The 13,994-nt window shown below is 36.2% G+C and overlaps 1 protein-coding gene and 1 pseudogene across 1 annotated transcript; one reads left to right on the forward strand and one right to left on the reverse strand.

Annotated features, from left to right (window-relative positions):
* Positions 1-5,857: 5,857 nt before the first annotated feature.
* On the reverse strand, positions 5,858-7,161 carry LOC148566101 (uncharacterized; annotated as a pseudogene).
* Positions 7,162-13,118: 5,957 nt separating this feature from the next.
* On the forward strand, positions 13,119-13,741 carry LOC107641219 (uncharacterized). Its single transcript, XM_088489065.1, has 3 exons — positions 13,119-13,248; positions 13,345-13,439; positions 13,550-13,741. Exons 1-3 carry the CDS (start codon positions 13,119-13,121, stop codon positions 13,739-13,741), a joined length of 417 nt encoding a protein of 138 aa, XP_088345191.1.
* Positions 13,742-13,994: the final 253 nt, after the last annotated feature.

The following is a 13,994-nucleotide window of genomic DNA, read 5'->3' on the forward strand; positions in this document are numbered from 1 at the left end:
AAGCATATATGAACATAAGGGAGAAGGTAATAACAATCAAATCAAATCCATAATTGAATTGAGTTCTAGAGAAGAATTTATAAACTTGCAAGAAAAGAGATAATCATGGGTGAAAACATGTAATTGAGCAATCGAACCCCTCACTGAATATGTATACGCTCTAATCGCTCAAGTGTTTAGGGTCGATCCACTTAATTCTCCTTTAATCATGCTTTTTAAGACTTGTTTTTCATCTAACAATCAATAATTATTCAATACATGCATACAAATATCATGAGGACTTTTGAGGGTTGTAATGGGGTTAGGGTAAAGGTGAGGATGTATATGGTCAAGTGGACTAGAATTTGAATCTTTGATTAACTTATTAAACTCGCACCTAACATATATAACAACCTATACAATTCTAATACAAAACCTAGCTACCCATTATTTCACTTTTTCACACACTCATGCATTTTTTTCAATTCACATCCCATATGCATTATTCTTATTACTTTTCTTTAGAGTATTTTATCCCCTTTTTATTGCTTCTTTTTCTCTTTTTCTTTTTCTTTTTCTTTTCCTTCTTTTCATTTTTCTATATTTTTTTCTTTTTTTTTCAAAATAGAATATATCCAAGAGTATCAATGCATATGGTTTAAATGTTAAATGCATGAGTATGTATCTAATTCCCAAGATCTTCAACAAAAATATAAAAAATACACTTTTATCTCAACTAATATTCCCAAACTTCCCCACACTTGAATGATACACACTCTCACTAGACTAAGCTAATCAAAGATCCAAATTAAGAACATTTATTATTTTTCACTTAGGGATAATGGTGTGCGAAAATAAAGAACAAAGGGGGATTAAAATAGGCTCAAAATTAGCTAATAATGGTGAATAAAAGGGTAAGGCCATTTGGGTAAATGGGCTAAAATGAAATGATGGCCTCAATCACATAAATGCATAATATACACTAAATAATAGACATATAGAATTAAACAAACCAAAGATTGCAATCATAGAGAAGAAGCACACAAGAATCAAAATTATGGTTAATTGATGTAACTATACAATTAAGCTCAAAAACTCACAGGTTGTGTGTTCTTAGCTCAAAAATCATATTCCACAATATATAAATCATGCAAGTTTCAATGAAAAATTTCAACTCAATTCAATTTGAATTTCAATGCCAATAAAAAATAAGCTTTTTGGAAATTTCAATAATTGACTAACACTTATTCTATATATGTATATAATGTGATTGGATGGAAAAGATAAAAAATCCTAAGTTTAATTCCTAATTTCAATCAAACCAAAATAGCAAGTGTATAGGAAATCAAACTAAGTGCAATCATCACATCATCCAAATCACAATCATAATTAGAAGCTAAAAAAGCATATGTAAAAGCCAAAATTAAAACAAAATGTAAAGACATGCATCACTACAATATAATACTAGGTTATGTACAAGTAAAGTTAAAAGATGCAATATGTAACACCCTAATAATTAAATTCTTATGCTCGAGTCATAAGTCAATGATAATAAGGTGGTACGACTCTCAAGGTGGATTTTTAGTACATAGTTATAAGTAAAATTGAAAGGAGTATTAATCGAGAAGCCTAAAAAGAGTAAGAATAAAATCGCGAAGGCGTATCACTTACGCATCGACAACTAAAAGATAGAGCGCGAAGTCGAAAGCGATATACAGATAAAGGCATTAAGGAGAATAAGAGAAGGACAATATATACATATATAACATAAGTAAATAGCCACTAGTCGCGACCCGCAAAGTTTAGGTTGGCTAGGGTGCAGTATAACAGTAGTTGACAACAGTATCTCCTAATCTCTCCCAAAAGAAACATAAAAACTTCTATAGGCAAGTTCAAAAGAGTTCCTTACATAATACAGACATTTCAAAATAAAGGTGGAGAGATTCTAAGCAAAATATAAAGTAGAGAATATAAAGATCTTCGCCATCTCTCATATGAACCACAGCTCACTTCTGAGCACCTGGACCTGTATCTGAAAAACAAAAGATATATACGGAATGAAACCCCCGACCCATGGGTTCCCAGTACGGTAAAAGTGCCAAATAAATACAATGCATTGTAATAAAAACTCATTAAGCATCCTAAACTTTCTTTCACCCAATATTTATCCTATATTCTCGCTAATCCATAAATAGGCAACTGTCATAAGGAAATGCTAAATCTAATTCCTCTTCCTCATGCTTCCCAACTTTCTAACTCTCCAACAAATCAGAATCAGAATCATAAGCCAAACCATCACCAGTTATTCTGTCTCAACAATTATATACCAATTCTTCATATCCTCACCTGGAGCAAGTGAAATCACTTCATTGCATCTACCCAGGAAGCTCAAATTATCTCATTCTCTACCTGGAACAAGTGAAATCACTTCACTGCGTCAACCTAGGGAGCTCAAATTATCTCGTTCTCTACCTGGAGCAAGTGAAATCACTTCACTGCGTCTACCCAGGGAGCTCAAATTATCTCATTCAATAATCATCATCATTATTCAATTACATCATCAACTCATCTCATCAAGAACAGCCCTCAGTGTCCACCGACACCAGCATGAAGGACATCTCAGTTGTACAAACACAAGCAATACAGGCAACTAATATACAATTAAAGTACAAGTAGAACAAGTAGTACATAATCAGGTAACATAGCATATATGATATAGCAATCCAAAACAAATAGGCAAACCCAAATAATTCAAACATATGCATATGATGTATGCCTGCCCTATGGCTGATGATATCATCTGTTGGTTATAAAGCCAACTCGACATGCCCTGGTAGCTAACCATTGGACAATCCCTGCGAGCGCACATCCCCAAGCTCAAAATCATAATCAATCAAAATAAAATATCCATGGGGGAGAGCTCATCCGAAAAGGTCTAAGTGTTCGGCCACATCTTACGACGCAGGGTCAACAGAATCTCGGATCTCAACTTGGAGTAAGTGGAGCCGACCCACTGCATCTACCCAAGGAAATCTGAAACTCAGATAATTTCACAAATCTCAAATCAACCTCGACTGGGAACAAGTGGGGGCTAACCACTACATTTACCCCAAGAGTCTCAAACCAAACCCGGAGCAAGTGGAATCACTCCATTGCATTTACCCAGGCAGGTATATCTCACCATGTCCCGGAGCAAGCGGAATCACTCCACTGCATCTACCCGGAAGGTATATCTCACCACGTCCTGGAGCAAGTGGATCAATGCCACTGCATCTACCCAGGCAGGTATATCACAATCAGGTTCACAGTTAATGTCAATCTCTTAATCGTTATCATCCTAATCAACAATCTCCTAGTTTTCATCATTCTCTTTATCACTCTCATAATCCTCATCATTCTCATTAAACAATCTCATCATCATCATTTTCACGATTCATCATTAATTCTCTTCTTATTTCATCCACAGAACTTATCAAGCTTAAGTCATCATCCTCTAAACTCATAACCACAATTACCCCTTTTATTCTTTTACTATTCTCACCCTTGATTCAATACCCTAAACCTGGTAAAAAGGTTTTAAGTAAGTGTTACGGAAGGTTGCAAGCTTGTCGGGAAGGTAAAACAGTTAAAAATAAATTTTTCTTTGAAAAACAGGGCAGTGTGCGTGCGTACAAGGCTATGCGTATGCATAGAAAGAAAAATTTTAATTGTTGAGGGTACGCACAGAATGTGCAAACGCTCCCAACAGAACGCACTTTCCAGAGTGTGCGCGTGCACAAGTCTGTGCATGCGCACAGCTTGCAAAACTTCGTTGGTTGTGTGTGCGCACAGGGCGTGCTAGCGCTCCCAACAGCAGCCATATCCCCGTGTGTGCGTGCACACAAGGGTGTGCATACACACGCTTTCAAAAATTTACACAGCGTGTGCGTGCGCACAAGGCTGTGCGTGCACACACAAACCAGAAATCATAAAATTCTGCAACATCATAGAATTCAGATTTTGACACCAAACTTTAAACGGTCCTAACTTCCTCTACAAAAATCTATTTTCTACAAACTTTATATAATTTAAAGCTCTCAAAGCCATCTTTAATTTAAAATAAGTTTAATTCAATTTTACGTTTTGAGGCTCAAGTTATTACCCGTCAAAGTTGGCCTAAAACTCATTTTACCAAACTTTGACAAACCTCAATTTTCAAAACATACTCTTTTCAAACCTCTTCTAAACCAACCAAAACTTTACCAATTCAACCTGAACCACATTCTAAGTTCCTTATTCAATCCACCACACATCAATTCTCTATTTTCATCAATCTTAGCTCAATAATTCAATTCAAGCAACATCCAAGCTTTCAAGTTCAATAATCAACAAAACCTCATACTCAAACACTTATATACCACTACCATTCATTCAATCACCCATCATCAACCATATACTTACCGTCCTCACCTTTTCCGGCCTCCGGCCCAAAATCCACAGTCTTCGGCCCAAATTCACAATCCAATACATATTCCACAAACCATTAATCATTATCCAATATATCAAGTTTCTCAACACACCAAATATGTAAATTCACACAATTCTCAACTCAATCATTAATTTATATAACACATCAACTATGCATATTCATACCAACCATTTACATAATCCAAACTTAATCCTAGGGCATCTAGCCTAGGAATTCTCATCACACCACACGGTACTTAAATGAAACTTAAACCGTACCTCTTGTAGTTATAATAATTGAGCTTCTCCTTGGAATTCTCCACTAACGCTTAGCTCCAAGCCTCACCAAAGCCCCACAAGCAATATCAATCTTCCAATTGTGGACCAAAATCACCCAATACTCTAACATAATCAATTTTTACACTTATAATCAACCTAGGGTTCATGAAATTGATAAATCACAAGAATTAGAGGGTTCCTTACCTTAACCTATGAAATTGGTTGATGGAACTCACCAATGACTCATATTAGAGCACTCCTAAACAACCAAAACCACAAGATTTCTTCAAAACACAAACCAATCACGTTTTTAGAAAGAAAAATCAAAACTGGACAGAGAAGAACGAAATACTCACCACAATACCTAGATAAAATCAAAGAGGGCAAGAAGAGCGATGCGTGGCCGCAAACGGCTCATTGATTGGAGCTCCGTAGCTCAAGTTATGGTGGTTTGAAGTTTCAAGGCGGGTTAGGTTTTTCTCTCTTCTTCCCTCTCTTCTCTCCAACGTTGAACACACAAAATGGGGGAGTTGTGGCTGCTGAATAGCCTTAATTAGGCCTTATATATGTTGGGTCTTGGGCCCGGTTCATTCGATTTAATTCGTTGGCCCAATTTTGGACCAAAACCTTTAAGATTTGAGTTTTAAATCGTATTTTAAATAATTTTACTTTTTCAAATTATAATTTCTCGTTTTCTAACCTTATTCACTTATAATTAATTTATTCAACTGTAGTACCGGACAGATCTCAGCCGGTACTGCTGGTCAAATTCTCAGTGCGTATTTTTACGCACAAAACTATGTTTTTCGACTCAGAAAAAATCCACTAAGTCCAAATATCATATTTAAATCCTCAAATTCTGATTGCTAAATTTTTTAATCATATTCACTCATATTTAATTTATTATTTAATTAATTACGATTTGATCAGATTTTACACAATGAACTAAGAAAGTGCAATAAATTACGTACAAAGTTTTCAAAAGGAGTAAAAGGGGTTTTCAAAAGGATAAAATATGTACAAAGCAACTAAAAAGCATAATAATAAAACTAGACTACAAGTATTCGGAAATGAAAATTTTCACCCAAAATACAATGTTGAAGTCGGACGACCTCCCCACACTTGAAATCAGCACCGTCCTCGATACTCAGAATCAGGTGGAATGGAAAGAGTCGTCACTAGCATCATCTCCACCATCAGCTGGTGGGTCTCGTGCCTCCTTCGGCTCATCATGCTGGGCCTCCTCCTCCTCAGACTGGTCGGATGGAGTGTGTGGCTCAGGTGGGAAATCGGTGCCACCGGATATGATAAGCCTCCTCAAATGCTCATAACATCGCTGGTTGCGACACTCTAGCTGCTCAAAATGTCGCTGGTTGCGACCCTCCAAATAGGCTATGTCGTCAGACAGCTGGTGGATCAGACTGTAGAGTGGCTGTAAGAATGCTGGTGGTGCTGCTGAATCTGAAGGTGCTGAAGCTGAAGGAGCTGAGGCTGAAGGTCCTGCCTCTGTAGAAGGTGCTGGCTGTTGTCTGCCTTGTCGTTTAGTTGCAAACTCAAGTCCAGGCCAATCGCCATGTGGAATTTCCTTTTTGTTGCTGGTGACTGTCGGCCTCTCGTCTGTGGCCATCCAGATAACCCCAGCCTCCGTGTCTAGCTGAGTGATCAAGCACGAAAAGGTGAGGTTGCCAACATAGTGAGCCCGCTCCATATAGCATCTGATATGCCTTGGAAGGTACAACTCTCTACCATCTAAGACACACCAGACCATGATCGCCATATCAACAGTAATCCTAGTCTCATGGGTGCTCGACATCACGTAATTGGACAGAAGCTACTGCCAAATACGGGCCTCATTGGTCAAAGAGTGAACAGGAATCCCCTGAGGAGTCGTCTTGTCAGAACCAAATATCCACTGACTCTCAGGTTTAGCATTCATTGCCAACACTTTGTCCCAATCAAAAGTCTTCATCTTCTTCTCACTTTCTGCCACTTCAAATGTATCTTTCCCGCTTGGTCCAGGCTGAAAGTGGAGGGCATGCTCAATAGCCTCCTCAGTAACCAAAATCATCTTGCCTCTCAAGTGAACTGCATCGTGGTCCCCAGTGTAATAGTTAGCATAAAATTCTTTGACCTATGATGCATTCACTGACGGGAGTTCCCGACCTAGGAACCTCCAACCCTGCTGAGCAATTCTGTCATCAGTATATATGCTTAGCTCCTCTGGATTTGGAGTATCCTCTCAACATGCAAGTTCCTCTTTAGGAACCTTTCAAATTTCTTCTCTGAATACAGGTTGCTGAACTTGTACGTGTCGGTGGGAGGTGTACTCTAGTCCAGTCTGCCTCTCCCACCGATACACCTCTCAGAAAATGCTGCATCGGATGTCTTAGTGCACTTTGAGGTCCGTTTCCTTTTTCCATACCCCGTGGCCTTACCCTTTCCTTTAAGGTCAACCATATGAAAAACAATGAAGGAAATAGTGATATGAACATGATCTAAAGGCACAATAAGCAGGAATATATAATAAACAGGCAAAAAGCAGAAAACTGAATCACAAAACAGTATGTATATAAAGTGAACGAAAATATAAAATTGAATGGAAACACGCATGGAATTCAAAGCAAAAGTAAATAGGAGCAACTTCCAAATCAATAAAACACATAAAAGCCACTTGACTTGCTTATTTATCTACAATAAAGAGAAGAAAGAAGCATTATTGCTATGCACGTATAAAAGAAAATAGTTAGTTGAAAGGGAAAAATGGGAGTTAAAGGTTATGTGCATAGGAAGAATGATCCTTAATTCTAAAAACTTCAAACAATTTCCAAAACAAACAAGTCACATTCAACTTCACACAAGAATTTGCCTTATGCCAAAGTGATTAATGCAATTGAGCATGAGGTTCACAAAATTGAAATAAGAACCAAAAAATTCAGATTCTAGGTAACTAGAAGCAAACAAGCATGACAAAAATAGACAGCACTAATTACATAGTTTAAATTTCTTAATTTGCAAATTCATGCAAAGAGGCTCCAATCACAAAAGAAATCAAAGTTGTGTCAATTTGAAAAATCACTTAAAGCTGTCCAATGCTTATAAGTAAATCTACATTGAACATATGCAAAAAATGTTATTAGCATGACCAAAATTTGCAAGAAAATTTCTTGATGCAATTTTCAAAAGTTTTTAGCAAACAAGATCTATTGACACAGAATTTTGTCATATAGAAGCTTGTTGCATCAAAGAACATAAAGCATGCAAACGATAAACCAGACAGTTGATTGCATGAGCTTAGCAACCTTCCAAACCATCTCTTTGTGCTTATATGATTAAGTAAAAATATTTCTAAAATACAGGTGTTAAGATTTGAATTTTAAGTATAAGCAAATGTCTAGAATATTAAGGAAGAAAATAGATATGATATAATATAATTTATTATTATTTAAATCCTATTAACCTGATTTTGTTTTTCAATTCAGTCTAATTTGTTTCAAACAATGGTTATTTGTATTATATTAATTTGAATTTATTTTATAATATAATACCATTCAATTCAAATTATTGTAATTTAAATTGAATTAATTTATTTAATTTTAAAAAATAATTTAAAATTTAAATAAGCATAATTTAAATTAAAAAAATTTTAAAATTTTAAAAAATAAAAAATTTAATCTACTGAACAGGCTGCTGGTTAGAAAAAGAAAATAACTACGAATTATTAAAAAACATGACACGTTTTATGAAAATCATGAATATTGAAAAAGCAACTTGCTTAATCCTCCAATTATAATTATGTTTTACTAGCCTAATATAAGACTGTTTTGACAATGAAGGTAATAATCAAGTATATATCAAGACTCATATCTAATAGTATAGTGGAATACGAGGAGTATGTATCCTTTTAAATTACTCTGTTAGGATTTTTGATGTATTTTTAAGGGTTTTTCTTTTTCTTTTTAACTTTAATTCTCTACTTATCTTTCCAAATCCTTTTTTTTATCTAAATCAATTCCATACAACTTTCTCTTCTTCTTTCTCTCTTTTTATTCTTCTTAAATTTCTCTCATTCTGTCATCAGGATTAAATCCACATCTGAATCCAAAAAATATGGAAGAAGATGAAGAATTGGTGTTTGTGACAGAGTATTAGAGAATAAAAGTGTTAACAAAATTCAGTTATGTTTGTTAGTCAATTAGAGAAATTAGCTTAGTAATGCAGATAATTATCTATTAGTTAAGCTTATTATAATGTGTATATAAGGAAAGTTTGTATCTGATGTAAGTGTGATAATAAGTTAGAATTAAGCTCTCAAAATTCTGCTCTAGCAATCTTCTCTCTCTCAACCAATTATCATTGAGTTCTTTCTCTGCTACCTGAGATAAAACTTTAACATGTTGCGGTGAGCGTAGACGATTGTAGAGATCTGTGAGTACCTTCCCCATTTAAGGTTTAATTGCTTCGTGAATTCTGATCCTGTAGTTCAAGCTCAATTTTGGTGAACACATAGGAAAGAACGATGGATCAACCAAATCCATAGAATCAAGAATTCACCGTGTTAGATTTTTAGAAGTTTGCGAAAATGATGGCACAATTCTCATCGTTTCAATCACAAGCTGCAAAGACGAACATCAGCCTCAATCAAGACCTATCGAGTCCCTTTTTTCTACACCCTAGTGAGAATCCAAGTACCGTTCTTACTTCAATTCCATTATCAAACCAAAATTACCACTCTTGGGCCCGATCTGCATGAATTGCTTTAAAATCGAAAAATAAGATCAAATTTGTGGAAGGATCTCTTCCAAAACCTTATGAAAATGACAGTTCCTTTAGTGTTTGGGATAGATGCAATACGATAGTACTTTCTTGGCATCATGCATCTTTGAGTCAAGAAATCTTGTAAAGTGTATTATGGTGTAATGATGCATATGAGCTTTGGAATGACTTGAAGCATAGGTTTTATGAAGGAGACATTTTTAGTATAGCTGAATTACTAACAAGATTTGTTCACAATGAGAAAAGAAGAAATGTCGATCACATCATATTTTACTAAACTTAAAAGGAATTTGGGAAGAGTTAGACGAGTCTAGATCCATTCATCTATGCAAGTGCGGTGAGACATGTTCTTGTGGACTTGTAGTGATGAAAGGTTATAGGAAGCAGATGAATGCCATCTATTTTTTAAGAGGACTCAATGAGCAGTACACTACTGTGAAGTCTCAAATAATGTTGATGAAGCCCTTCCCCGATGTAGCTGCAATTTTCTCATTACTTTTGCAACAAGCACGGCAAATGAACCAAGCTAAAATTCTTAATTCTGGAGCTGTGATCAATGCAGCAGTGAGCAACCTAGTTTCTAGCAATAGAGAAAGAGGAAGGGGTTGTGGAGTATTTGGTAAAGGAAGAGGTTGAGCATCTATAAAGATGTGCTCGTACTATGGCAAAATTGGACACTTGGTTGATAATTGTTACCACAAACATGGGTTCTCCCCACACATGCAAAGAACCCAAAAAGGAGCAAACATTAACAATTAAATAGTTGTTGCAAGTAGTGATGAAAACAATAACAAGACTTCAACTTAGGAGGAAGAGAGTCAGAATTTCGAAGAATTATTTTCCGAAGATCAAAAGAAAGCAATGATTGCCTTGTTTCAACATCATACACAAGTCCCTGCTCATAATATTGATTCGGCAACAACTGTACTGGCCATATCCTCAAGTGTTTTTCAAATACTTTCTTCTTACACTCACACAGACTTTTCTCACAAATGTCATTCTCTCTAAAATTCTTCCAATCACATAGGGCTATTGATCTAGTAATTATAAAGATGCCAAATGGTTCATAGACTACTTCAACCATATATGGAACAATCTATTTTTCTAGTGAATTCTACCTCACTGATGTTCTATATGTTTTCAGTTTTTCATTCAATATAATTTCTATCTCTAAGGCCACTAATGCTTTGTCTTGCCAATTTTTATTCAATCACATAAAATGTGAGGTGCAGGATCAGCTTTCCTCGAAGACGATTGGAGCATCTAAAATGGAAAAGGTTCTGTATATACTGGAAGAAAAGAATCAAGAGGAGGTAGCATTTGACCTACAAGCATCTAAAAATAATTAGGTCACAAACACGATAAAGCACATAAGCACAGTGTTTTCATCTAATGATCCTGATGTATGGCACTGTAGGTTAGGAAAAATATCACTTGATAGGTTGAAAATAATGAAAAAGGATTTTTCTATGTTAGTTCATTCAAAAATGACATTCCTTGTGATTTTGCTACTTTGCAAAACAAAAACGCTTACCATTTTATCTCAATAAAAATAAATCAGAAAATCTATTTGAACTACTTCATGTTAACATTTGGGGGCCATTAGCCACTCCCTCAATAGATAGATATAAATATTTTCTAACCATTGTAGAGGACAGCATCAGATTTCTATGGCTTCGATTCATGAAGCCAAAAATAGAAACTACTCACCTTTTAAAACAATTCATTTTGATGGCTGAGACTCAATTCAATACTTATGTTAGTGTGTTAGGTCTAATAACGGGAGTGAATTCAAACTCAACCATTTTTTTACAAAAAAAAAAGGGATCCTTCACCACACATTTTATGTTGAGACACCTCAATAAAATGGGGTGGTGGAACAAAAACACCAAGAGATCCACAATATGACTAGAGCACTTTTATTTAAATCTAGCTTGCCTAAATATTTTTGGGATTATGCAGCTACATATGCTACATATATTATCAATAGAGTGCCAAGTTCAATATTGAAGGATAAAAGTCCTTATCAGATCTTACCAATATTCAGCATTTCAAAGTTTTTGGTTGCCTCACATTTGCTTCTACTTTGACTGCAAACCAAAAAAAAATTGGATAAAAGAGCAAAGAAATATATTTTCGTAGGCTTACCACCTACCACTAAAGGTTACCTTTTAATGGATATTGATACTAGAAAATTTTTCATATCAAGGAATCTAATTTTTTATGAAAAGTTTTTCCATTCACATCACTTTGGCCAACATAGGGTTAAATAGTGCACCAGAAATCACAGTACCTATTTTTTCTTTTATACATACTACTCTTGATCCTTTTAAAAGTCAATTTGACTCTTAACATAGTATTCCTAACACTATAACTCACGCTAATGACATAAAGACCATCTCAATATCTAATGATGATAAAGGGATGAGCATGACACACATTGATTCACCTAATCACAACATATCTCATTCTTACATACATAATACACCATCATCTCATATATCTCATACATCAATTTCAACTAATTCTAATATCATCACACCTCAATCACACACAAAACAACCATTCATTGAACATATTCATAATACACCTAGAAGATCTACAAGAATTAAAAATAGCCCTCGGTACCTAGATGATTTCCAGTATATGCAGACCTCAATTTCTAATATTGTTGACTCCGATCCAATGTTAAGCGATATCATGTATGCAACTTTGTTAACTATGACAAGCTAAGCAGTGACTAAAGAACATTCTCGATTGCAATATCCAATATCAAAGAACCACAATCCTATGAGCAAGAAATTGTGCATGACTGCTGGAAAGAGGAATTCAAAATCGAACTTGATGCATTGAAGGGAAATAAGACTTGAAAACTGGCTAAACTTCCACCCGGAAAGAAAGCGATCGACTGCAAGTGGGTATTAACATAGTTCTCAAAATCGAACCAGACGGCCAGTTCAATTAGATTAACCGAAAATCGGTTACCAGGCCGGTTCGGTTAGCCTCAAAAATTGTTTGGCAAAAAATCGGTCAAAAACTAGCCAAACCGGCGGTTAACCGGTGAACCGACAGAATCAGACAGTTTTTTAGAGGGTTTCCAATTTAAACTACCTCACCAAATGGCGTCATTTTATGGGCTGGGAAAAAAAGAAAACCCTAAAATCCAATACCCTAACACAACCCCAACCCCATTCTCACCCCTCTTCTCTCTAAAACTGAAAAGGAAAATTTGGAAATTGAAAGAACAAAGTGAAGAACACTAACCCCACAGCCACTGCAGCCACCGCAGCCCCACTTGTTTTCATTGCCACTCTTCTCCATTGGGTATAGGCGTCTCCTGTGGAAACTCCGTCGCGTGTAGAAGCTCTGTCGTCGTCTCCTCTGTTCGAGCTCTCTATCTCTGTGTGTGTGTGTGTGTGTGCGCACCTGCGTGCGTGCGTGCGTACGTGTGTGCATGTGGGTGTGTATGGTCTGTGCGTGCGTGCGCTGTGTAAGTTCGTGTGTGTGTGTGTGTGTGTGTGTGTGTGTTGCGTGCGTGCGTGCGTGTGTGGTGTGTGTGTGTGTGTGCGTGCGTCTGCGTGCGTGTGTGTGTGTGTGTGTGTGTGTGTGTGTGTGTGTTGTGTGTATGTGCGTGTGTTTTCATGTGTGAAACTTGTGTCGCCGTTCTAGGAAGTTGTGTCACCGTCGCGTGGAAGCTTTGTCGCCGTCGTTGTATCTTTTGTTTGAGATGTCCCTCTCTGTGTCTTCACCATCGTCTTTCTCTCGCTTTCGGTAAGTAAATGTTGTCTCTCTGCCCTTAAAATTACATGCATCCAAACATATAGATTTTCTGCTTCTGATATTCAATGAGTGATTTTTGACTCGTAGACACTGATGAGTTTGTGATTCCAAGTTTGAAAATTGACTCGGATCAAAGTAAATCGCATATTCCAAGCATAAAATCCTCAAATTCTGCCACAAAGGTAAGCTCAAAGTGTTATTTCTTATTGTGAAAATTTCCTAAGCTTTTTGCTTTGGATGGAACTACTTGGGTAGAATGTTTTAAGCTAAATAATTGTATTTCTTTGTGTAGGTTAAGAAAGAAGAGAACATATATCTCGGACCACACAGAATCCCTCCTTCACAATCAAAACAAGAGACAAATCCACCAAACCAAAAACTGAGGCTCAAGCAAAAGCTGAAAGAAGTTGATAAGAGAAATAGTGGGACTGGTAGGGAAAACAAAGTGGACAACCTAAGGGAGCTTGTTGGTGGTGGGAAGTGAATGCTAACATGGCAAAGGAGTCCCCAAAGGAATGGTTAGATCCACGTTGCCATGAATCTCAATTTGAGAGGAGGTAATGAAATAATTGAAGATGATAGTTTTTCCAGTCATTGTTGAAGTGGAACTTCTGGTCTTATGTTATAGTTTAATGCATTATCTCTTGGGACACACAGTTTTTGATTTTATGTACTCAGATAATAAATGTATCAATTAGTTTTTAGATGATATTTAAAAGTCTCCTATCTTTTACCAA

Source organism: Arachis ipaensis, chromosome B5 (assembly GCF_059453495.1).
Source record: "Arachis ipaensis isolate K30076 ecotype BB chromosome B5, ASM5945349v1, whole genome shotgun sequence".
Taxonomy (NCBI): Eukaryota; Viridiplantae; Streptophyta; class Magnoliopsida; order Fabales; family Fabaceae; genus Arachis; species Arachis ipaensis.